At 40.6% G+C, this 25,790-nt stretch overlaps 2 protein-coding genes across 4 annotated transcripts; both read right to left on the bottom strand.

Annotated features, from left to right (window-relative positions):
• Window positions 1–13,303: 13,303 nt before the first annotated feature.
• tmem200b (transmembrane protein 200B) lies at window positions 13,304–18,300 on the bottom strand. Its single transcript, XM_088405629.1, has 2 exons — window positions 17,935–18,300; window positions 13,304–16,810 (listed from the first exon to the last, which is right to left on the bottom strand). The coding sequence occupies exon 2, from the start codon at window positions 16,759–16,761 to the stop codon at window positions 15,547–15,549; it is 1,215 nt and encodes a 404-aa protein (XP_088261755.1). The 5' UTR covers window positions 16,762–16,810; window positions 17,935–18,300; the 3' UTR covers window positions 13,304–15,546.
• Window positions 18,301–18,688: 388 nt separating this feature from the next.
• On the bottom strand, window positions 18,689–25,237 carry lrrc71 (leucine rich repeat containing 71). 3 transcript variants are annotated; one of them, XM_088405626.1, is made up of 17 exons: window positions 25,142–25,237; window positions 24,882–24,920; window positions 24,659–24,781; window positions 24,230–24,337; window positions 23,919–23,994; window positions 23,762–23,836; window positions 23,598–23,663; window positions 23,336–23,495; window positions 23,187–23,270; window positions 23,031–23,105; window positions 22,743–22,868; window positions 22,578–22,638; window positions 21,776–21,858; window positions 21,443–21,554; window positions 21,212–21,303; window positions 20,496–20,601; window positions 18,689–20,103 (listed from the first exon to the last, which is right to left on the bottom strand). In XM_088405626.1, exons 1-17 carry the CDS (start codon window positions 25,209–25,211, stop codon window positions 20,066–20,068), a joined length of 1,494 nt encoding a protein of 497 aa, XP_088261752.1. In that variant the 5' UTR covers window positions 25,212–25,237; the 3' UTR covers window positions 18,689–20,065. The 3 variants fall into 3 exon arrangements, with proteins under 3 accessions (XP_088261752.1, XP_088261753.1, XP_088261754.1); XM_088405627.1 differs by lacking the exon at window positions 21,776–21,858 and adding an exon at window positions 21,671–21,717; XM_088405628.1 differs by lacking the exons at window positions 18,689–20,103; window positions 21,776–21,858 and adding an exon at window positions 21,671–21,717 and having other exon boundaries at window positions 20,467–20,601.
• Window positions 25,238–25,790: the final 553 nt, after the last annotated feature.

The following is a 25,790-nucleotide window of genomic DNA, read 5'->3' as shown; positions in this document are numbered from 1 at the left end:
GGACTGAGTTTCAAGGCCACACATTAACCTCCTGTGAATTTCCCATCATTGATTTGCATTTCAAAAGCAAAGAGTGTTTCCATCTCCTGTGTCCACTCGCTGATTCCGAATGTCAATTGCATATGTCAAAGGACGAGTCTTAATCTCAGCCCTTATAGCTTCCAATGCAACTTCTACCCCTGGAGTTCCTTCAGGTACCCCCATTTGAGAACCACAGGTCTACACAGATTTGGTGTCATATCCATCAATTCTTCGTTGACGTATACTGATTGATAATTTAACGCCGACTGTGCAGAGTGTAGCAAAGTTGTGCAATAAACCCCGACTCCGGTCCTACAAATCAAAAGTGTCCATGAATCACCTCCCTCGGTGAAAGCACTTAGTCGTAAAGATTAATGCACAGCTACTCCACCTGACACACTTATCCAATGGAATGCAATGAATCAGTGATGGGAGCTTGTCAGACGTGTGCCGTGGATTTGGTTACAGTTTATAGATTTGCCTTAAGATGCAAGAGTTGGATTCTTTAGTATGGGATCGGCGGAAGAGCTTTCCGGCTTCCTCTGCGGACGCCTGACCTTCACTTTTTGGACAGTCAGATTGCCTGTGAAACTTTGTCACGCATACTGAGCCACCGAGCAAGTAAAACACAAGAACAAAGCTCGCTGACACTGAACTGATTTATTTGACTTTGTTGGTTGCCTGCAGGGCAGCGCAGTCAAGGTCTGATGCAATTGTACTATTCTTTAGTGCCGCAGACAAAGTTAATTAAATGGATGATTCACTCAATTTGTCAAGTGCAATTCCATCTCATCGTACACGGTGTTTTATGGTCTATATTTAGCTCTACCTTTGATTCCCAGCTGGTGTATTTTAATGTTTGTGATGTTTGGTGTATATAAACCGTTCCGTTTAATTTTTTTGTGAACCACTGCACACGGAATCTGTGATGATGTCACTCAGCCTTAAGAGCTGCGCGAAACCTGCACATGTCAACAGTGCGTGCAAGAGTAAAAATTGAGAGTAGATGGATGCCCTGCGTGATTAAAACATGAAACTCACCTTTTTTTCTCTCTGGGGGTTTGGTAACTGAGGCTTGTCAGTTGTCAGTGGGGCTCAAACTGACGGATGAATCAGTGGGCTCGGAAACCTCAAGGATGACAAGTGACCTGCTCTGTCAAGACCAAGGTCATTATAGGTAACAAAAATCAACAAAATAACTACAACTAAATTGCAAAAGTCGTCATTTACCCTTACCCTTTTTTTTAATTAACTTCTATTATTATAACTATTGTTATTTGACTTTCTCCTCCTGCGTCATCTACCTTAACGGGTAGCCACAAATGTAGCTCTCATTGTGTGTCATACATAAGTCCTCCTCTGCAGCAACAGTTCATTTTCTTTTTTTCTCGGCGACGGCGAACTACCGCAGGTAAAGTGCATCCATTTTCTTAAGCAGTTGAAGAACATTTTAGGTGACGATTTGAACAAAATTGACATTTGAACACATCTTCTGTGTCACATACTCAACTCAAAGACTCGGGGAAGATGGTGGCAGCAAAGCAGCATGACATTAGACGATAACTTGACAACTAAAAGAACTCAACTAGAAATGAAATACACACACTGAATTAGGAGAACGCGAAACAGCTGGACGACACAAGAGGCAGGGAATCTGACTAGAGGACACGCGGCCGGCAGGTGGACGAAATCAAACTAACGAGAACACAGACAATAAAAGCAGATGCGAGTGGAATACAAACAAGAACTAGGAACATGAACAAACTCCCACAAAACCAAAACATTAACAAACATGACAATAGTTAGGATGTGTTGCGCAAAACTCTTCATTTATCCAGGAGTGGCTCTCATTGCACTCCAAAAAAATACCTTTGTGCTTCCAAGGTCATTTGCACTTGGTTAATTGAAGCAAAAAGAAAATCTTCTGTTGAATCAACTGGTCATGACATGCATGCCTACACTGAAAAAGAAAACCCTAAAAATTATGAATGTAATCCATCACAGCCCATTAAATTTTCTTCCTCAAATTCTTCCAATCTCTAATATCGGCTGGAACTGACTATGTTTTTCAATATTTTGAAGTTTAGCTCATGCTTTCTTTATTCATTTTGCCGACTCAGATTTTAGTCTTGCAGAGTAAGGATTACCGCGAAAGGTTACTATGATGACACACGAGAGCAGGGGGCTTCTTTAGCCCCAAGGTAGCAATTCTGGGTATCATTGTCTCGGTCAAGGGCACCACCGCCGACACCCCCGGGGGATGTTGTAGTTGGACGGTCCGTTGCCCATTCTGCCATTGCTGCTGGAAGGCGGGGACCCAGCCAAAACCCCCACAATGGCAGGCGCCCATCTGTCTTTTTGCCCCAATCACATCCATTAAAGTCGGTCAGCTTCATTTGTACAAATCGGAACTGTGGTTGTTATGCATAGCGCGGCATTTTTATGACCTCGATGAATAATCAAGTTGTTTTGTAAGAAGCTTAGGAGTGGATTCATGCGCCGCTCCTTGCGGTGGGCTGAGGCTTTCAGCTGTGCTCCACTACGTGCACTGACTGCTGATCCCGCCCAGAGTCAGACACTTGCAGGCGACATCCCAGCGGGTGAGCACATAAGCTCCCACTCACTTTTCAAAACATTGCGTTTACCTGATAAATCACTTGTAATAGCTTTTTGGCATTCTGCATGTGGGTGAGGGGAAAACTGATGACAACATAAGCAGATTTGGAATTTGCTGTTGATTTTCAGTCTTAAGGCCCATTGGTTTATTCGAATTAGCTAGCTCATTTTTTTTGGGAGCATAAATTGCAGGCATATTTGAAATCAGACTTTGGAATTTAAATGTTCTGCTTTTAAGTTAGCTAGCACAAGAAAGTTAGCCATAATACCCTCGCATATCAAAGCTTGTGATTTGATTTTAAGCAAGATTTGAGACCCAATTACACTTTGTATCCCGATCATCACCTGGTGTGGGACAGTGAGAGGAACGTCTGAAATTTAGGAAGTTAAAAAAATGAAAAGAAATCATCGGCGGTGTTTTTAATATGCTAGGCAGCGCAGCATGAATGCGTGGTTCAAAGTGAACATGACGCAGGAGAGAAGATTAAACTTCACAAAGAATGCAAGAGTGCAGAGATCTAAGATGAGAGAAACGTTGGAACGTACATTTCACTCTGCTCTGTAATCTGGTAACACGGGAGAAATGGTCAGGTCATTAGAGGTTTAGCTAATGCCGGTCAATAGGACTTGCTTGATTATTGTGGAATCAGGTTTCGTCTGTCGAGTCAGCAATTCCGTCTGTCAACAGTCTTTGTCGGTTCTATGAAGAAAGGGGACTGACGCAGCAAAACAGGAATCTTAAGGTGTCGATCAATAGACGGTGTTTAGAAAAGAACACTCGACAAACAGTTGGGTCAGCTTGTGTTGGCTGAGGTTGTCACGGTTACGCCGTTGTTTTCAATAAAAGAACTGAGCAGACTGAACCAACGTCCGAGTCCTTCCTTGTGCATACGCAGACATATTACGGTAGCTTTCAAGAAGAATGTGATTCTTGTAGCAGATTGCAAAGGCTGCTGAATAGTTTGAGCTAATAACCCTCGCAGGTCCACCTAGAGTGGAGCCTCGAGTACACCAAACAGGATCCACAAGCGTCCACAATTATTTCATTAGTTATTTATTCCCTGAAACTTTCTGGAATGTTTACTTTTGCATTATGGGAGTCCAGGCTAAGCCAATCATCAAAGTCATTGAAAGGCTTGCAAATGTCATAAATTGGCCACTAGTGCCACTGTGATTTTGGAGTGTCAGCACAAAAAATTCTATTGCACCCTGTTTGCAATTTGCCATTAAAAGGATTCATGCAAAAATCGTGGGAAATGCATAATAAAACATTGAGTTTTCAATGTGTCCAAAATTGTCAATATTTCCAATTTTCAATGGCAGTAAATGAGCTCGACATGGGTTAAATTCGATACCTATAATGCGCAATAATCTATGCAATAATATGTGGAAAATAGAGTCTTTCTGGAAGATGTTCTTTATGTCCACAAGTAACAAAATGCATATCACTGTTGCAAACTAAGGGCCCCCTCTGAATGCGGAAAAGGACAATCGTTAAATGCAAAACCACAGTATTTGCATAGTTCTCCTTTGCAACGGAAAATAGCATATTTCATCCTTATCGTACATTGCGTATTTTATAGTACTTGGACTACAGTAAAAGTTATAAGAAACTTGAGATTGTTTAGCACGCATAGTCGTCTGCGTAGACATTGTATCGGTCACTAGCAAGGGAGCTGTTCATTTCTATAATAGGGTACAAAAAGAATAAACACTTTTACGACTATTACTCTTTGGTTTCCACAGTAAACAGAAAACGGAGGAGATGACAATAACAAAATCATCCCACATAATTGATTTGATGTTCTCTCATCGTGTAGAACATTCCACGAGTGCCTCTGCCAGGCTCGCATTGCACTCTGGCAATGACCAGCACGATGAAAAGAACGTTGCAGATACAGTGACACAACCAGACGCCAGAATCTGACATGGTATCTGCTTTGACTTTAACCACTTACTTTTATTAGGTGCAATAAAGTAGCAGAGCACAGAAACTCTGATGTTAAATTTCAATGTTTGTCTTTGATGTTTTTTTGAAGTTTTCTTATTACGACAATTACCAAGAAGATGAGCGCTCTCGCGATAAGGGAACTGAAATGTGACATCCTCCCGAGAGTCAGGATTCGTATGTTGATCCTCCGTTTTACTCAACCGTTGAAAGGATTAGAAAAGTGAAAAATTCACTTCATCTCCCCAGCTGCCTGTCGTATCACTTTCTCTTCGCGGAAACAGGCAGAACAAAGAAGACGACATACCTGCGACAGCCTGACTTTGTATGCCCTTAGGCTGGACTGCTTCGTTCACCGAGAATCAACCCAGAGCATAACTGTGTTTTATAAATAGCCGTTGGGTATTGCAAAATTTTAGCATTCGGTTTACCATCAACTCTACACTGCTGAGGAGCACTTTTTGCAAGCTTTAAAAAGAGCAATCCATCTCCTATTGGGGGGGGGTCTTATGAAGGAAAATCTATTCCCAAGTGGGCCGGACCAATACAATCATGGTGTATATATTAAATTTTCATATCAAATTTATGAGCATTTTTTATTACTGTCCAAAACAGGTTTTTTTGTGCTCATTTTTTATATTGAACATAAACATCTCATGGGCCGAATTAAGCCCATTTGCGGGCCAGAACCGGCCCGCGGCCCTTATGTTGGACACCACTGGTTTAGACAAATCTTTAAACTGTATAATCCTTTAAAAAAGTTGTTAAGTTGTTTTATGTTGCTTTTTCTTTCTTTCAATGTTAAAAAGGATACAGTTTTATGTATACGTATACATACATGAAATGTTTTCTCTTTCCTGGGGGGGGTCTAGCTGGATAAATATTTAACAGAGAAGTTCAAATTGTGCTCCATTTGTCTACTTGTCATTACACAAAATTGGTGTTAATGGATAAATATTTTAAGGGAAAATATGTGTCAGGATATAATCTCATTTTCTCCCTTGTTTAGAAGTGTTATTCTTACACTAGGTCTATAGTCTGTAGTTTGTGTTTAGTCTAGACAATTCAACTAACCACTCGTCCATTATACATTTGTAAGAAAAGGCATTTTAAGTGTTTTAAACAGGACTTGTGTTTAAAAATCAATTTCCTGTAGTCCAAACAACTCGACGCGTCATAGGCCGTTGCTTAAAAGTAGGCCAAATTCATACACACATCAGTAGAAAGAACATTTGCAACATTATTTTGTTATTAAATAAAAATAAATGTTTTTCTAATGTAATTTCCATGTAAGTTTTTTTTACGTCAACAAGCTACAAATTTCAAAAGAAAAATGTACATTTGCATATTTTATTGCCTGTATGGCCAACAACCATGAATGCAACTTTAGCAATCTGTGGGGAATATTTCACAGGGCAACCTTAATAATGCCCTGCGTATATTTGGGCTCTCAGAAAAATATTGACTTTTATGGAACGCAACCAATATGTTATTAACCAATTTGTGAAGTGCATTATAATTGTCAGGGCCATGTAAAAGTACATTTTCATGGAAAAATCTCTCTAATGTGTGATCCTACATCATATACATAATTTATTGTTCTCTATGCAACATAAATGAGCCCGGTCAGACTGAAATCCTGCAGTGATTTATTTATTTTTTTACATCTCTGCATGTGCTCATCAGCATGTCAATGTGTTTTTCAAAGGACATTCAATCATATAGAAAAGACTCAGAGTGAAATTCGCCAGTTAGTGGTCCAACTTGACAAAAATCCCCCTTAGTCACGGGTAGGCAACTCCGCTATTCTGCATGTATGCATGGTTTTTTATGGAAGTGTGAATCTGGATTTTCACATTGATGGCAATAAACTAGTGTGAGACAGAAGCGTCTGTCATCTCGACTGACTCATCTCAGCCAGAAAGGAGATGAGCTTCACGGCATCGCATGCTGCTTAGCACAGACGCAAGCCACCTTGGAACAAATACTGTGCGCTCCAAATTGCTTGACACCGGGATTATGGCGCCGTTACACTTTTTGACAGAGGAAATACCAACATGTCACATCAAAGCCACGCTGTCAGCTCTGCAAGTGTTGCTTTATTATGAATGGCTTACTGTCACTTAGCCTAAAGTCTATAGGTGGCCACTGGACCCCAGAAGCTGAATAATAAAATGACAATTTCATTTGAATATAATACGGATGCCCGTTTTGAAAATCCTAATAAATATATATATATATATATATATATATATATATATATATATATGCTTGCATATCCACAAAGGGTATAATCTCTCTCAAAGCGTTCCGAGTGAGGCCGGGATATTCTTACCAGGCATTGCAACACAACTGACAACGCAATGTGACACGAGTGGATGTATTATCATCTCCACGCACCGGGTTCAGCCCCATCCTTCCGCAGTCATCTCTGTGCGACTGCATTCGCTTAGAGTTCAGTGCCAGATCAGCTTGCTATCACTAGTCTGCAGTCATGCAATGGTAAATGATGTAAAGCCACAAAACTAGGTCCCCTAATCCACTTAGTGTTGAGCTGTAGTCTCAGTAGTGGATGCTGGGGAGGAAAATGCTACTAAAAGGTCAAAAGGCCAACGGCTAGCATGTAAAATAAAGCACGGCAGTTCGTATGATCTCATTTGAAACTGAGCAGACTCCCAGGTTGTATTTTTAGCAGCTACGAGTGTGGATGGCGACGTAACAACGAGGTTTCAAGACTATCTCGCATCCTTGTCTGTGTCTCCTCCACTTTACGCTAAGCCGCCTATATATAGTCTTAGATAAGGGGGAAAAAATACTGTCTCTGATTGCACGCTCAAAATGTAAAAGAATTGCATGATTTGGGGAAACAAAGCTCAGTTTTATAGAATAAACCCAGAAATTGTTTAGAAATCAACAAATCAATATATTTTGAAGTTTAACATTTAATTAAATCATAATTATATTCTTTTAAACCTTTGATTCGTCTTAGCAATGATCTAAATAGTCTTTTAATGTAATCAAGCGATCCCACTCTTCAGATCGCACAAAAATAAAACAGCTGTTTATTCATTTTGGAGGTGAAAACAGTTGTGAGAACTTAACATCTAGTACTAAAGTTTGACTAATTTAGCAGATTGTTTTGCTGACTTTTCCTTAAGTGCAGCTCCATCTAGTGGATGCACAGTGCAACCCCAGCCACTACTGTAGCTTCTATTCTATGCGCCTTATAATGCAATGTGCCCTATATGTGAAGCAGTTTAAAATAGGCTATTCATTGAATGTGTACCTTATATTGTGGAAAATATGGTGTTTTGCCAAAACATGCATGTTGTTTGAAAGTTGAAGAAAGTATTTGCAGAAGCTTTGGGGGACATTCAAACTACCCAAACATACCAACCGAGAGTACCACCATGCTACACAATATGTTATTCCATTTAATTACAGGTACACGTACTACCAGTACTTTTAGAGGTTCTAATATTTAAAAATGTTCAGAATTTTGGTCCTAAGGTGGCACTTGAAGCCGCAAACCTTCTTCCCATATCTATACCCATTGAGTTCCTTCCAATTAAAAAGAAAGTTTCTTTACCAGGAGTTTTGTGTGGGAAGAAAACCAGAACAAAAAAACAAAAAAAAATGTAGACTTCGGACTAGTTTTCCCAGCGTGAAGCATATCAGAATCAATCCAAGGAGCATTGTTTCACATGTAATTGAGCCGGGCATTGCTGTGGCAGGCCTTAGACCTGATGAAAGTAATTGAATGACTTTGCAATGCTGCGAGCAGTTTCCCTGTGGGGCATGGATCAGAAGAAGACTGCTGTGGTTATTGTTCTCGCTCCCCTCCCTATCAGTCCAATGTTTCTGTGCACGGCTGCGGTGAGACAGTGCTGCCCTTGCATTATTCATGCCGCAACTTAAAGCATAGTCAAATGTAAATCTGCGCCCTTCAGTTTGGAGTATTTTCTCTCTACTATGCACATACTGCAAATACATAATTCTTCATGAGCTTTCCAGGGCTACTCAAATACAAATCATAAAAAGGCCACAAAGATGTTTTTCTTCGCAGTCAAAGCGTTATTTATTGGTCAGTTTGATCACATGTGATAAAACCTTAATGGCCAAAACAACAAAAATAGGACCTAAATAAAATATACGGCGTTCCCTCGTTTTTTGCGGTTAATGGGGACCAAAAGTAGGGAAAGTATTTATACTTTACACGAGAGAAATATTACTCTACTACCTAAATTTTTCATTATTAAACCTTATACAGTAACTGTACTGTTATCTCTTCCCTTTTCCCCACATCTCCTTCTTGAAAGCGTTTAAGTGTCCTGCAAGACACCGGATAGGCTCCCAGTGTGACCATCGACCAATGGGACAGCAAGAAAGTGGCTTCACAGGGGTGTTCAATCTCTCACCTTGTTTTCTTTTGCAATAAATTAGAATATCAAGTGTAAACCATGATTGTTATTACGTTTGGTCATCTACAGGCTTCACTTCATTAGATTTGCAGGCGTCGTTAATATAACCGTGGCTCTCCGTGAGACTACAGTCAAATGGATAGTGATAACAGTACAGCTACTGTATAAGGTATACTGTATAATCATTTAAGATTTAAGTGAATACATGAATTGCAGTGCATTAACTCTAGGTTATATTGACATGAAGACTCAATTCTCCAACCAGGCCAATCAATCCCATGACTGACTGCTGCTTATTGAAGTAACAAGCTAATTGATTTTCATAATCTAAGAAGGGTTCCCCAGGCGCGGTGCATGAGGAAGATGAGACTTGCTCGTTGAAGGGAAACAAACACAGGGCTGCCACAAATCCATTCCATTTGAATTTGTTTCTTTTTTTTGTACATTTGTCCATCAAAATGACGAAATGAAACTCGTACGTGTCACAAAACGTTTGCAACATCACATATGCTTTACTCACCTCTTGTTATTCATGGACCTCCAAAAATGCATTCAGTGAAAAGCACAGACACAGATTAAATTATTGCTAATGTTTGTTTTTGTTTTTGTTTTTTACCAAAAAAAAAAGACATACTCTGTCAAAAAGGACAATTACACAAAATCCCGTACGGTTTTTACATTTCAGGAGTCTTTTATCTTTTACACAAACCTGCCAACAGATCAAGACCTGGAAAATAAGATAATAAGCTTGAAATGTATCTAAATTTTATTCATCCATTTTAACCCATTCTTCAAGTACAGCTGCAAAATGATAAAGGCCAACTTGGCTGTTTCAAAAGTTTTTGTGTGCGTTCAGGGACACGAGGGCCCCCGAGCTGTAGTCCACTTCTCTGTCTGGCAGGTTTCGTATTTAAGACGACAGGGCTCAGCACCTCTCACGCATCTTCACTGCTGAACTGGGAAAAAAGTTTAAAGTGACAGCAGGTCCAAAATAACATTCGAAATAGCAGCAACTTTGTCCGTTGTCATGCGTAACTCTCTTTACAGATGGCTTCTCTTCAAAATGTCACAAATTAGCATGTGCTAATGGAGAAGATGATGTAAAGAAAAAAGGCTTCCTGGGTACCTCCATTTTGTCTTTTTTTCCATCCAAAATTAATAGCCATATGCAAGAAATTTAAATTCATGACTTGGAGGCTAAACTGAAGAGAGATCCAACTTCATTATTCTGTTTGAATAAAAGGAAAAGTGACCGCCATCCCCACCCTCTTCTTACTCCCCGCGATCCCTTTTTCTGTCTTGGCAGCTTCTGCGCTTATACGTGACTGCAACCCTGAGATGAGAGCGTAAAAGTCAGGGAATCTGTGAAGCTCCTCACAGAATTTTCACGCCATGCTGAACACTCACACACACACACAAGCTGCGCCCGACAAATGGAGAGATCCATTTGGTATGCATAAATTCGGCTCGGAATTCTATTCTTTCCTTTCTATGATGATTTCAGCGTTAAATGAGTGCGAAAAGTCAATAAGAGGCAAGTTTTTATTCGATAATTTGTGTACGGAATATCTCTTCCTCTCTCGCAGACAGTTAACCAATCACAAGATGTTTGGATCTTCGATATTTTACAGTAAATTATAAATATCTTAATGGTATCAACATGAATATTTAGAAGCTAAGATTTCTCAGCCTTGCCTTTTTCCTTTTTTAGCTATATTTTTAATTATGTACAAAAATGGCAAAAAAATTGAAATCGTATTCAGTTATCTATAACTCCCATATATATTCGCCAAAACAGTGGTTCTCAAAGTGGGGAAGTTCAAAGGAAGGAGCAAAGTGTCAAAATCTGATAAGTCGTAGTATTTAAACCTCTTGACCTAAACCTTTAGCTTTAGCGTCATATCATCACTATGTCAAGTAGATTTCGGTAGTTTGCTCTCACGCTGTACAATCTCTGAAGAATGTTCAATGTCATCAAGGTAAACAGAAATTAATTTGGATCGCTGCCAAAGTGTTGGTGAGCTCCGGAGGTGTTACTGCTACCATACCTATTTGTTCGCACCCCTATGGATTGAACCAGATGGCAAAAAGCTTAATTGTGTGTTATCTTGCCTCTTGGGCTGCCCCTTCTGATAGCAAGTTTAATTTTATATTTGATACTATTGTAAACACAAAGCAATATTGGTAAACATGCCTATCTCTCTCTCTCTCTCATATATAGCAACCTGTACTTTAGTTAACAATCAACAGCTTGGACAAGACTGTCAAGGCAATCAGTCAATCCGCTCACGGGCACTCCTACAAGACACGTGTTTGGCTCCTGATGCGACTTCGAACAATGAGGTGCTGGAGTTGTAATCCGCTAGTCGACATCCGAGGAGTGCCTTTAGCTTGTACGTCTACAGTCGACTCATTTCTTTGGCATACAGGAATTCTTCAAAGCGCATCTCTCGGCAATACAGGTTTTCTTTTTTTCCTATAACTGGATTTGTTTTGACTGATGGTGTGACAGGGGCTGGTTGGACAAAAGATTCCAGTACAGTATCAGCTAACTGAAATCATTTTTGATTGTCAACATATGGGGCTGCCTTTTGTTTGTAGCATCACTCAAGCAAGTATCTAATGATAAAAACAGTTAGTCAGTAAAACAGTTCAAACAAGAATCCATTTATTTACATTTGATTCTATGTGTTTTAGAGCGGGCCACTTTTTTTCAATTGGTAAACAGCAAGAGTCCGTTCGGCTTGTCAAACTAAATTGAGTTTTGTTACGTTGGTGTGAAACATAATGCGTGTCGTGTAAGGTTACGAGTTCCATCCGTCCACCTTCTGCTGCTTATTGGATTGTGGCCCGCAAGCTCACTCAGATTCCCTCGGCTTGATTACGGAATTCCTCAAGCGTTTTCGCCCTAACTCTTAAGGTGTCCGTCCTACCTACCTGTTGCAGAAAACTCCAACAAACGGGTTCTTATCTTAAAAGCTGATTATGTAGGCCCAAAACAGATGATTCATTACAAACACAAAGTCATATGGTTTAAACGGCATACTTTTGATTTCAAATGAATTGACACCGTATTCTTTGTTCTTATTAGTCACTCGATTACATTCGTTTTTACTGTTATATCTATTGATATTTTATTGCTGTGATATTTGCCGGAAGCCTACGAAGCCGGAAATGCACTTTATTATTACCATCCTAATTGTATTATGATTATTCGTGAAATATAGTAATTTTTTCAGTATTTTTAATGTGATTAAAAACTTGCTATTATTCACCAGAAAATGTAGAACCCTTTGTAGAACCAAAGCCGACAGACTTAGCAAGACAATTAGCGCTAAATCGCTTAATTTACCGTGGCAGAACAATCTGCTTCTGTGTTCTCAAGAGCTTCCAAAATTATCTGCAAAATTTCCACATTTCCATTTAGTCTGATCCACGGGAAAGGAGCCAAAGCGTTCAAGCCAGATAATGTGGAAACAAGGACAGGCATCCTGCCGTTCATGCGCGTGACTCTTTAAGATCTCATTGAGTCTTGATCTTATTGAGTAACCTTTTGCCGGCGTCGCTTTTGTATCAAATGCAATAAAATCCTTCACAATGGAAACAGCTTTACACACCATGAGTATAAATCAAGGGAAAAAGATGCTAAATGTAAGCCTGTATAGTGAAAGAATTCAGAGCTCATACTGCTGACTTTTGTACATTTTTAGTTTCTACAAACCGGGTGCCCTACCAGCACCTCGGTAATCGTAAAGCGTACTAGGCTTTGGTTCCGCGGTGCAGTCTGTTCTGCCTGCTGGCTTTATGAGCTGCTAGAAACCCAGGAGCCATTTTCTAAACGACCAATTAAATTAAACGAGATCACCGGGGAATTCATTCCTGCCCGGATAGAAACATAAAACACCATAAGAAGGCAAAAAATTTGGAGGCTCTGCTGAGGATAATTGCAGCCAGGGAATTCCCCCTCTGCTTTACTACGGCGCTTTTCTACGAACACCTTTGGAGGAAGCTGAAAAACAAATAACAAGAACTTCTGCCATTGTAATTCGCCAAATGATGAAGTGCGCTTGTGGCTTACTCATCCCCATCCCTGATGGATATTTGCTGCCTGAGAAAATAGAAGCAAACCCGAGGGCTCCTTTAGAGTGAAGAATGGGCTTGTCAATAGGCGGCCTCAAGAGTTGATTACCTGCTGCATACATCAACAACCGGGTGCCGCCGAATTTACTGCTCGAATGAAAGAGATAACAGCGCTGGTTTTTTGTTTTTTGCTCAGCCTCGTATTTACGAGAGGCGTGGCAACGGTTTTTAATGCAGTGTTTTGACAAAGGGCAAGACATAGCAATTGATTGTTTCTGTCAGACCGCTAATATTGCTCGGTATACATTTAGAACACACAACAGGCATCACACACAGGAAGAACTACAGAGACATGGAGAGGTCACCTCTACACATGGATTTAAGGTTGAGAGGGAGTCTGAGGCTACGCCGACAGTGATTCATACTCTCCTCCCTCCTTCGCAATCATGACCTCACTAGTAAATCTGGCCCGGGCTGTTTTGCCTCGTCCGCACAATCCAATCTATTGGATCAGAAAGGGGTACGCATATTTGCGCGCGCGTGTGTACGTTTAGGAGTGGGAGCACCCCCCCCTCATAAATACTAACAGACAATCGGCATGAAACGGGCGGGATGCAATTTCCTTGCTTTCGCGACAAGCTAATTTTGCTTTAGCAACCGACAGACAAACATCGGAGGGGGGATTTTACTTTATTACAACTTTGGTCTCTTATCTACAAATCTTACCGTCGAGCAGATCAATCCGGTTCTTAATCGTCCCAAAACATGCATCCTGGACTTATGTGAGGGCGCGGTACTCGAGTGCAGACTGGATATCGGTTCAATGTAAAGTATGAAGAGAAACGGAAGGTCTGTGAATATGATTGCGAGTGTATACGCGTCACCTCTTTGTACTGTATTTTTTGGACAATAAGTCAAAGTCTTTTAGATTTCTCACAAATCGAAATCTGGTTCAACTTATGAATGGATTTCGAATGTAAGCGTGTCCCTAAAGTGCAGTAATGAGCTTTATAATCTGCTGCATTTTATCATCCAAAAATTTACGATAAATCTACGGTAATTATATATACGGTAATTACGGTAAATCTACTGTTATAAATATAGCACATATAGTTTTTTTTTTATAACGAATTCCCTTTTCAAACATTAGTCGACAGCACAATATTGTTTAACTGCGGTTACATTTGAAAAATAAATAAAACAAGGATTTCAAGGTCCTTCATCTTGCATTATAGTCGACAGGAAACAACAGCTGTCGTTTTATAAATCTTTGGACTTGATTATTGATCAATATTGCAGGATTATAACATTAGTTAGTTTGGGGGGAAAAGGGTATAGGTCACCCTGTTTATGGAGTATTTTTTAGCTTTTTTTAACACTATCAACACAGCTCACGATGGAAACGTAGGCATTATTATTAGTAGTAGTATTTACCCTTGGAAATCTTTCTGTAGTGAAGAAAACTGAAGTGGACTGCTTGGTGGTAAGCTAAAATGTTTTACATTGTAGTGAATAAAAAAAAACATTTTAGTCGATTGAAATTCACAAATGAAATTTAAATTACTGGAAGCAAAAAGATTCAGTGAAACTTTCAAGACTGGGATTGTCCTTCAAAATAATGATTCGGGAACAGACGTCCTTAGCAGTGTCTTTGGGAGTTCTATGAATCACTTCTGGTTCAAAGACCATTGACACGATTAAGCTAACGAAGAGATTGTGTTCTTGTGGAAGTTATGTGTGCCCCATTTGCAAAAAAGTGTCCAAATCTTTGACCAATATCTAAATTCTTATTCTTTGGTTTATTTCTTTACAAATCTCTTTATTTATCTAAAATCAATGGACGAAAACCAGTTTTAATCTTGTTGACTTCGCAATGGACTATATTTGGTTAGGTAAACAATGAGTGTGTAAAATAGTAATAGTGTAATTTTTTCCGTTTTGGTGTAATATTTTTTAGGCGCATTCATGCCCATTAAAGACCAAAGTTGTATTCAATCGGGATCGCTCCTTAACTAGCGTGAACCTGTTATACATAAAACCAACATGGACGCTTCTCTTCATACGTTTTAAGATGTAACTTGCTCTACAGTACAAAATGGACATGCATTTGTAGAATGGGATCTCCACTGACAACTTTGTCCCATTTCTAGACATACATAGTTGTGACAATTTATGGGTCCAGGAAAACAGGTAGTTTGGTTCAGAATAGCACTGCACAGTGAAACAACCTTCAGTCCTCAATCTCCTGTGAACCTGATCTTTTTCAAAAAATGTTCTTAGCTCCCGGATGACCGAAAGTAAAGGGTCTGTTCCACGCATCAGGTGTGCACTGATTTTTCGCTAAAAATTGCGAACGGGCTCAAGTTTCAGACACCCCGGAGGGAAACCCCGGAGCTCCAAACGGTGCAAAATCATTACTCCCTGGTTGGTTTGGTATCTGTAAGTATCCCAAGGTATTCATCACTGGAAAGGTCCCGAACCAAAACTCTTATCCCACTGAGAACACTGCTGCTGTAACTGGTCCAGTAGTTTGTCCACAGAGTCCTCTTTGTTCTCCAGCTTCAGGTACCGTCTACCAATACCCAGGTCAAGCCGGGGCCAGCTTTGGCGGGTGTGCTCTTCCGTGGCCTCTACAACTTGCCCGGGAATGTTAATGCAAACTTGTGAAACAGGGTCTCTTCTCGTTCCTCGTTGATTGGCGCCACCTTCCTCTCGGTGAAGTTTTTGCTGCTTGGACAAAGGGCCTTGAGCTATGTAAGGTTTAGTCCTGTAGCTCATACTGTGGCAGCGTCGAGGCTGGGTTGCAGGAACCTCCACGTCGTCCACCCCCAGGGTGGACATGGAGCTGGCAGACATTAGGCAGTTATTGAGCTTCACAAGCGGGGAGTTGGGTTGAGTATTAAAGCTCAGGTCAGTTTCAAACTGTGTGTTGAAATCCTCCTGGCTGGAGTTACAGGAGGAGGAACTGGTTGAAGGTGGAGGCACGGATTCCTGATGGTGAAGAGCCTGTGTCTGCAGGACAACTTGCTGGTAGGCGCCTTCCACGCCGTCCCCCTGGTTGTTGCCAGGTCTGGTCCGCAACAAGGGTTCGGATCTTGCCAGCTGCTGCCGACAGAAGCTGTTGAGTTGCGCGGCCGGCAAACTGCTCACCCAGTGATGTTTAGACATGGAGTTGGCTACCGCCATTTCTTTCAGGTCCGCCGAGGGCACGGCGGCAGACACGGAGCAGATCACGCTGCGCATCTGAGCCAGCAGCATCTGAGTCTCCCTGTCACGGTTCTCGTACAAGACCGTGTTGGCGCAGATGAGGATGAAGAGTCCCACCCCCATGATGACTGGACCCAGGAGCTTCATCCGTTCGCAGTGGGTCATGCTGACTGACGACAGGAAGCCCTTAGCTCCCAGACTCCAATTCCCCCGCGGTTCCGAAACATGATTGCCCTCCGCCGCTCCCAGAATGGACAAACGTGACATTCGGTACCCCGCCACGGCCAAAGCGGTGCCCACCATGACGACGACGACCCCGAGCACCAAGAAGGCCCCAGCTATGGAGCGCAGGCGAAGCTTGCCTCGAATCACGCCGTCCTTCTTCTTCCTGCCCCGTAAGGTAAAGCGAGGCTTTCGTCGACGGGAGGGAGATGATGATGTAACACCTCTGGTGTTTTGAGTCTTCATGGTGTGGGTCACTCCAGAGCTTTGCTCCAGGTGATACCCAGTCAAATCCCTTTGGAAGCACAAAGCAAATCAACGCTTAGAATAACACAAATAACAAAACACAACCATGGACATGCTAAGTTGTCCTTAGGTGTGATTGGCTGTGTGAATGTTTCTTCGTCTCTGTGTGCTTTTTAAAGAGTGTCTATAAGATGGGTGGAAGTGGCAATTCTGCCGTCGCTCGCTGTAAATTCGTTTTTCCAAGGAATTTACTTTGTTTTGAATTTGTCACGTAGTCTGCAAGGGGACAGCGCTCATCTGTTTGCAGTGAGAATCACAAATGAGACATTCAAATCTTGACTCATGGAGGCAGCAATCTGGAATATTATTCAAATTAAATTATTCTGATACTTTGCTCTATGACAGACCTTTCAAAGAACTTTGCGTGCCTTGAATAAAATCTGAGTTCGGACTAACTAAAACAATAAGGGTCAAACACCCCTACTCAGCAAAACCAGAATTGGCTGGAAAAACATGAACGTACCAAATAAACATACACACCACGGGTACGTCATAATTTCATATGTCGCGTGGGAAATTTGTCAATTTTCACAATATTCAATTATGGTTTATGTTTTAAATACGCTGATACAGATGCGGCAAACATGGCCTGGTTATTCTGGTGGTGGGTTGGGCTTACTATATATATATATATATATATATATATATATATATATATATACACAGTGTGTTGTTTTAATGCCTTCAAAATTTAAATGGCCTTTTTTAACGCCTTACCGTCTTTTAACATTTTAACATCTTTAAATACTATGCATGCCCCCCACCCCCCATGCACGCCACCCGTTTGATATACAAACGTCTCATTGGTCGGATCTTTCCTGCGGAACCACCAGTTGAAGATTGGTGTTGGGGAAAAACGCAAAGCATACCCGGGGGAGGTTTGGAGAATGCAAGTTGCGTGCTAAAATGCGCCAAATCACGGCCGCCTTTTCAAACTAAACGACATGCAGTATGTTTACTGGCGCGGCGGCGTGCGCTGCTGTAGTCCTCAACACATACTGACATCAATTAAACATTGTCGTAAAGAAAAGGCGGCTGCAGCAGCAGCATGGAGCCCGATTCACGCAACGTCTCCCGAGTGTCACATTCAACAGTCGACTTGAGCAAACTTGCCTGTATTCCCGGGTTCCCGCTGCAGCCCGCTCATACTTTGAACACGCAAAAGAGCGAAGGTGCAAAATCCAATTCCCGAAGATCCGCCACCCAGAAGATCCCGGCCATCAAGAACGAAGGTGTAAAATCCGATTGGCGCCTTCAGACGGGGAAGGACGCGGAGTTCGCTCCTGCATCTCCTCCGCAATGCGCGACACTGAATTCTTCTCATCCCGACCAATCTGACGTTTAGGGGAGGGAGCCACTCTCAAGTCTGTCTGCTTTGCAGCCCTGCTTCCATCAAGCGAGCTGAAACTAATGGGGCCCTTCACAATAAAAACTAGCCTTTCATAATATGGATGCAAACAGAACGATGGGAATCAATCCACCAAAGGAGTTTCAAAAGGACTTGTTGATGGACTTAAGATGTTATGCATTGCAGCCTCTGATTGGGTGGAGAATTCGATACGGTCGGCATTCTCCACTTGGTCAGTGCTTCTCAAATGGTAACGGTTTGCGATAGTAGATACGGTCACACTGGGGGAACTCCAGGGGGTACTCCAGATTTTAAATCAAACAAACATGCAAAAATCCTTTCAAAATAAATATTGAGTCAATAAAAATGTCTTTTTTCAAAACAGGTCTGACACTTGTTTTTTAATAATGGAGTTATTTGTTTTTGATAACAGATCCCTTCTTGATCCAAAAGACATTTTATGTTATTTTTTTGTGGACCAATATCGATGAAGTTTTAAGGGTTGTAGAGTTTAATAAATTAAACACTGATCTGGGCTCGGTTTACATTCCACTCGTCTGCTACTTTTACTTTGGTATTATGCCCATCTTAAGTGGTTCTGCGTTTTTAGATGAGGCTGTTTCACAATGTCTTAAAGCAGGGGTGTCAACCCCACAACAATAAATAAAAAAAAAAAGACAGCTCATATTTACTTTACAAAATCATCTTGCGGCCGGGACTAAACCCCGTTTGTGGGTCAGAACTGACCCGCGGGCCATATGTTTAACACCCTTGGTTTATGAGCTAGTATGTACCCTTGGTTTTTGCTACAAGGTGGCGACCAAGACCCGAGTTTTACTTTCTTTGCGGGAACCTCTTCCTCGTTGTGGGGACAATTTTAGTGGCCCCTAAAAACTCACACTTTGGTATTTTCATCAGAATCCTAGTGACAATTAGCATTTTGCAAGCCACAATAAACGATGTAGGGGGCCAGATTTGGCCCCTGGGCCTTGAGTTTGACACATGTGTCTTAAGGACATCTCAAGAACGACCTTGAAGACATCTGGAACATCTCTCCCGTGACGCTAAAGAAGATAAGTGCTATGATATGATCAGCAAAAGATCCAGCGCTCTGAGACCTTGAACATGATAAACGGTAAAGAAAGTGGACGGATGGACTTTTGTCCATCATGTATGAGGTGTAAACCCCAAGAGGTCAGGAAAGTGGAAAAAACGTTTGGTCAGAGCTTATTTTCAAATAATAGTCCATTTGAGTCCATCTCATATTCATGAAATTAAAACTAAATGTATTCACTGCACTGAACCAGAATGCAGTTGTAAATTACAGTCGTGTATTCTAAAGGTTTATGATGGGATGGCGTGATTTAGTCATTGCAAATGTTGTACTGATTGACGTAACCTTGAAACGTTGGAAGTCGAGTGTGCAGTACCGTAACCTGTTTCCGGCTCCGTTTTTAAAGAGAATAATCTGTCGCCCTCTAGTGGCTGTAAAAGATAAATTACACTGGTCCGACAAAGTGTCAATGTTCGCCTTCATAATTCACATTTGAATAACACAAGTTAACACAAAATATTGGAATTACGGTTGTTTTATAATTATTATCATTATTATTATTATTAAGAGAGAAATGTAAAAAAATAAAATAAAAAAAGATTGCCCTTAAAACTAATAACTGTTAAGGCCACTCTTAGCAGCAGTAACCAAAGTCAAGTGTTTTCTTAAATTGGCAATGAATCTTCCACATCTCTGAGGAGATATTCGGGCTCACTCTTCCTTGCAGATTTGCCTTAATTCGGCATTTAAACAATTTTTTTCAAAGCAATCCAGAGGTGAATTTGCTGATATGTTTTCCATTGTTGTCGTGATGCAGGAATCAATAGCTCTTATGCGTGAGGTCACACAGTGGCGGCTGAACTTTCTGCCTCAGGATTTTCTGGTAAAGAGCAGAATCCTTGGTTAGATTAGCAGTAAATTATCCGGGTCATGAGTACTAAGCAACTGTGATGTCGTTTTCAATAAACGGACTAAAATATGATGGCCTTAAGTATCAGAATATACCAATACTTGACACATTTAAAAATCCTTATAATGAGTGCAAGAAGCCTTTCTTAATACATAAAAGTGGAAGAAAAGCAGCATCAAGCTTTGTTTGTAACTCAGATGAAAATAAACGATAGAAAACACCCATTTCAATAGAATAATTGATTGAAATTCAAAATCAGAGAGCATTGAGATTCATTTTACTGCATTATTTACAAAAGCTAAAAGCTAGCATGCTTATCTTTTGTCTTTAAGTTTAGCTTTCAAAACATTGCAAACCCTCACCCTCTTCTTCAGGCTGCTCCTCAGTTTTTTTGTTCAGAGGGTCTCTGAGTGCCATCACTTCTTTTATCTTCATGTAGGCCTCACAATCTGTAGCAAAATTGTTTCTCTAAGTGTGATAGAGAGCAGAAATTCTTATTTATCCACCCAGAAAGATTTAGACATTACTGCTTAACTGGAATTCAACACATATGATGACTTGATCATCTGTAAGGTTCACTAAAAGTCAACTTTCATCATAGACTAAAAATGATGCAAAGCAGAAAAAACAGCTGAATGGAACTGCAACCAAACGCCAAACAGAAGCTTTCAATAGCTGATCAGACTTCAATCTTAAAAAATAATGTATGCATATTTTTAGTCATGCTTAAATGACACTTTTGTGGGTCATTTGTGGCCATTTAGGGCAATTTATTGGAAAATGGCGTCATTTTGGGATGCTTCTGTAATACCTCTAGTGACCTCTGCTGGTAGAAACAAACACTGCAGTTGATTTAGAAAAACTAGATCTCAGGTGAAGCTGAAAAACGAGCCTGGCTCTTCGTTCAGATTTACATTTGCACACAACTAAAAAAGAAATAATTTTAAAAATGATTAGATATGACAAATTTTGCAAAAATCACGTCTCATCTCTTGGGGGCTCAATTTTATGAGACAACTCGTCTCGTGGGCTTTGCCTCGTCCCATATCTAATAACAAATAATACATTGAAATCCCACCTGCAAACAGAGACGCAGAAGACCTTTGCCTCCATCTTGCATCTGCAAGGATGTCAGGAATTGAGGTAGTGACAGCTCTGTTATCCTGTTTCCTACGTGAAAATGCACAACACTCACTTGGATAAAGAACATCCCAAGTAAGATGATCAGCAAATCATCTCTGAGGACCAAACTTGAGTTGGGTTGTTCTTTCATTAAGAGGGGTGCCAACAACTGCGTCCATCTACTAACCTGCCAGGCTGAGGGAGGTGAGAGTTGTGTTTCCGGGCAGAACGAGTTCTCCGTCCCTCTGCTGCACGCATTCGCTCAGGAGGGGGCTCACCATCTCCACAGTTTTTTTATGCTAGAGCGTAAGGAAGGTACAGAAATGTGTATTTAATATCATTATTTCAAACAACCTCAGTTTGGATGACTACTCATGGAATGTACTAAATTGTCAAACTACTGTATGATGTTCACCTCCTGATCATAAACATGGATTTTTTCCTCCATGTCTTGACCTTCAGCTGCAACACATTAAAGGAAACATTGTTGGGAATCAATGAAGAAATAATTCAAACGTGCCCTGCAATCAGCTGCCGACCACTTCGTGGCGTACCCCGCCTCTCGCGAAGTCAGCTGGGATAGGCTCCAGCGTACCCGCGAGCCTAGTGAGGATAAGAAGTACAGTACATTCTTTTTGCATGTATGTGCGTTGCTCGTCAACAGACGCAACAGTTGCTTGTTTACTTTCAAGCTTGGCTCGTTGTGACCGTGACGTCACGCACGCTATAATCTTGACATCTCTGAGGCGCTGATGAAAACAGTTGCTCACAGTGGTGTCAAACATACGGCCCGTGGGCCGATTTTGGCCCAAAATGAGGTTGAATCTGACCCGAATAATAATATTGTGTAGCATTAAAAACAATGAATGGGGATCGAACCTTTTAGTCCGCTGTATGTAATAAACAGGCAAAAATTCTATGCAATGCAGAGATAAACATGGAAATTGAGAACCTTGCCACACTTATACGTACAAAATAGAAGAGGTGGCCAACTTATTTTTTACTGATCCGACATTGGTCAGAGCACCGCCCACTTCCTGTCATACTGGCCGTCTAAAGGTTTCCTTTTCCAATAGCGTTTGGCACTGAAAGAGTTAATTGGGAAATTCAAAAACTTCTATCTTGCATTTCCTGGCCAAGAGCCATTTTCCACCTTGATTCATGTCCGTTATGCTTTTTTTTAATGTTAAACACTCTGTAAAGTGCTTTGTTACAGCTGTAGCTTTTGTGACAACGCTAAATATATAAAGTGTATCGTATTGTACAAATACAATTGGATGGATAAATAAAACGGAAGTAGGTGAGTAAATAGAAGTTATTACATTTCTTTAAAGACTTTTGTTCTTTGGTTGGAGGTCGTTTCCCATCTGGTTTCGATGATTCCTGTAATAAATGATGTCATCGTTGTTGTCAAACATACAAACATGACAAACGATAGCAGTGCATTCATACAGTTTGTAATTTTTCTTCTTTTTTTTTAATCCTACCCGTTTTTTGGTAGTATTCTTGTTCTCCCCTTTATTGGAGTTAATCGAAGCGCTACTGGATAAAGATGGATGTTGGTCACTGGACATCTTGGCAACGCAGGACTGGTCATCAACTGCAGCTAACGACTGGAAAGTAATGTCAATAATCGTTTAGAATGCGCCAAAGTAGCAATATTATCCCCAAATTACCCCTTCATCGCTAACCTTCAATCTTTAGGGATAAACTTATGGGGGCACAAAGAATATATGACCCCTGAGGTTCTACTGTATTCAAAATAAAAGACTTACAGGATGTCTTTTTTCCAAAAGTAGTTTTCTCCTCAGCACAACTTCTTCATGAGTAAGGACAACCTCACCAAAAATCTGTTAAGTTCAGACAGTCGTTTGAGTACAAACAACTTGCGTAAATACTGTTTGAACACGTGATGTCATGTCCGTCACTACCGTGGCCAATTGTGTAGCTCCAGAGTCTCCAATGTAATTGTTGGACAGTGAGAGGAACAGCAAAGTACGATTGAAACGAAGGCCCTGAGATGACAAAATGGGATGAGAAAACACCTTCGGTTTTATCGAGGAGGATTCTGGCTCATTACTTTTGCGATATGCCCAGCACCGACATCACCGATATGGTTGAAGGAGAGGTTGAGTGAGATAAGGTTCCAATTTGCAGATGTGCTGGTTGAGAGACACGCCCCAAAAAGACGTGCGCCCTCATCATCGATTCTGTTGTTTCGCAGGTTCAAATGAGTGAGCCTTAAAACAAAGGAATACACCAAAACGTATGCTTAATCTATTATAGTATTTTTGGCATCTGTGTGTTAAATGTAGGGCTATTTTTAACGAGTATGTACTCACGAACTTCCTTCGACAAAAAGGTGGTGGTTGCTATCTACCAGAGGATTGCCCTCGAATGTAATAACTCTAAAAAAGAAAAGGTTGAATCAATGATGTCAGAGTATTAATTACTAACTTGCAAAGCAGGGAAGGGTAAAAACTGAAAATGAGTAATCTTCACGCACCTGAGGCTAATGCACATACATACTGCATTTACAAGGGTGATAACCATTGCATCCGTCAACCCGGCCTGCCAAAAACTGCATAACCATAGACCATTTAGCACAGATGTTGGCTGGAAGTATGACACTATGATTCTGTGACTAGACTCGAATGACTTACTAAATGCTCTGAAGTGTAGACGAGCAAGAAATCATCTTGCTCAGTACTCGGAGGAGTGGTTCTTCTACTGTCCATCCTGTGAACAACCATGCCGAGAAAAAAGAGTTTTTTTAGCTTCTCTTCTCTCACGCCTATCTCACTTTTTCTTCTTTTACATTGTGTCATTACAAACTTGGGAAATGGGTACATCCCAAGTAAGATGATAAGCAAATTATCTTCGAAGACGTCCATTTCAAACAAATTGGACGGGTCCCTAGATGGTTACCGAAGGAGGAAGTTGTTGAGTGTGCGTGATGAGCATCATTCCTTACCAAAGATCTTTATGCTTGATGTAGAGAAAGGGTCTCCATTCTCCAGCTCCACTTGAAGTTGTGGCTTGAAGGCATCGTGCACAGGTTTTTTGTGGGATTGCCTGCCACCTGTGAATCAGATACAGTTTTTGAACCGCGTACAGGCAGTAACAGACTGGCTGAAACATTTGACGAAGCTGTAGTACTGAGGTACGGTACGAGGGCACTTTACCTTCTTTTTGCAATTTCACATTGGGATACGTTTCTTCAATTGTTTGCAGATAAATTAATCGTTAATATTTTTGCTAAAGTGTTAATGGTGTTAATTGTTCATTTTGGGTGCCTAGGCATAGATGTGCCATTTGAAATGTACAGTACATGTAAATAAAATACATAGTGGCTCTTCTGTATTTACCACGCTCATCTTTATAATGTGATACTTGTGCTTACCTGTGGTGTGTTCTTGGGTGGCCGTGCTGGATTTGGTCTTGAGAATTGGGATATTCTTCATATCCAAAAGGGCACAGAGGCCAGAAAAGTCAGTCATCACATTGCCAGAACACTCATAGTCATCTGAGAGACATGGTAGTATTATTATTATTAAAGCATACTTTCAGACCCTTTGACACAAAAGTACTCATGGAGAGAATGAGTTTCTCTGAATCGTACTTACCAAAGGTTCGAGTGGCTGGTGTTTCAACTGAAGTTGCTCCTGTGACACAACAGACCAGAGATTTCGTTTGGAATAAAATTGATAACATTGTATTCAAATAATAATTAATAGTATTTAAATAATTATCTATCTATCTATCTATCTATCTATCTATCTATCTATCTATCTATCTATCTATCTATCTATCTATCTATCTATCTATCTATCCTATTCTATTCTATTCTATTCTATTCTATTCTATTCTATTCTAAATGCTCGACCTGCTTGTATTGGCGCAGACTCTTCAGCTTCCTTTTCAGATTTGTCTTTAGCCGGTTTCTTTCTCGCCATGTTTGTCCCCTGTTGTTATGGAAACCTTAGCAACGTAACAATGACAACAGTCAAGTCGAAGCATCGCGAGACTTTCTTGTCATACTGTAGTGCGAAGGAACAGGGGAGCGGAGAGTTTGGTTCTCAATTTGCGCATATAAAAAAGTATTTACGACAATTTCGTCAAAACAATTACTATTGCGAGATTTATTTATTATACTGTGTAATTTTCCACTGCTGCAAACCACATTCCCCAAAATAAATTTTTCTCTGCTCAATGTGTTTTGTTTGTTCTTGAATGTTTCCTTCAAAAAGAATGCATGCAATATTTTTTCATCATTAATTTAGACTGCAATATAACACTGCACCACAGAATATTTAACGGAAGAATTTAATATTTAGTATTAGAAAATGCGACTGAATTTTGTTTGTCTAGTCATTGATGACTATTGATTCCATCTTACGGAATGATTATGAATGAAGAAATATTGGGGCTATTTACCTCTGAATATCCTCAGTAAACGCAACTTTAACTACATAAGCAACTTGTACGAATGCTCACAACTTCTTTCAGCAAAATACACAAAAAATACTACAGCA

The sequence above is a fragment of the Hippichthys cyanospilos genome, chromosome 21 (genome assembly GCF_059441005.1).
Source record: "Hippichthys cyanospilos isolate Australia breed blue-spotted pipefish chromosome 21, RoL_Hcya_1.0, whole genome shotgun sequence".
Classification (NCBI taxonomy): Eukaryota; Metazoa; Chordata; class Actinopteri; order Syngnathiformes; family Syngnathidae; genus Hippichthys; species Hippichthys cyanospilos.
This window is presented reverse-complemented; position numbering and strand designations above follow the sequence as displayed.

Coding starts and splice junctions, on each gene's coding strand:
- tmem200b (XM_088405629.1), bottom strand. CDS start 16,761: ATGAAGACTCAAAACACCAGAGGTGTTACATCATCATCTCCCTCCCGT.
- lrrc71 (XM_088405626.1), bottom strand. CDS start 25,211: ATGGCGAGAAAGAAACCGGCTAAAGACAAATCTGAAAAGGAAGCTGAA. Junction 23,995..24,229: donor ATCAAGCATAAAGATCTTTG/GTAAGGAATGAT, acceptor GGTTGTTCACAG/GATGGACAGTAGAAGAACCA. Junction 22,639..22,742: donor AGAATACTACCAAAAAACGG/GTAGGATTAAAA, acceptor CATTTATTACAG/GAATCATCGAAACCAGATGG.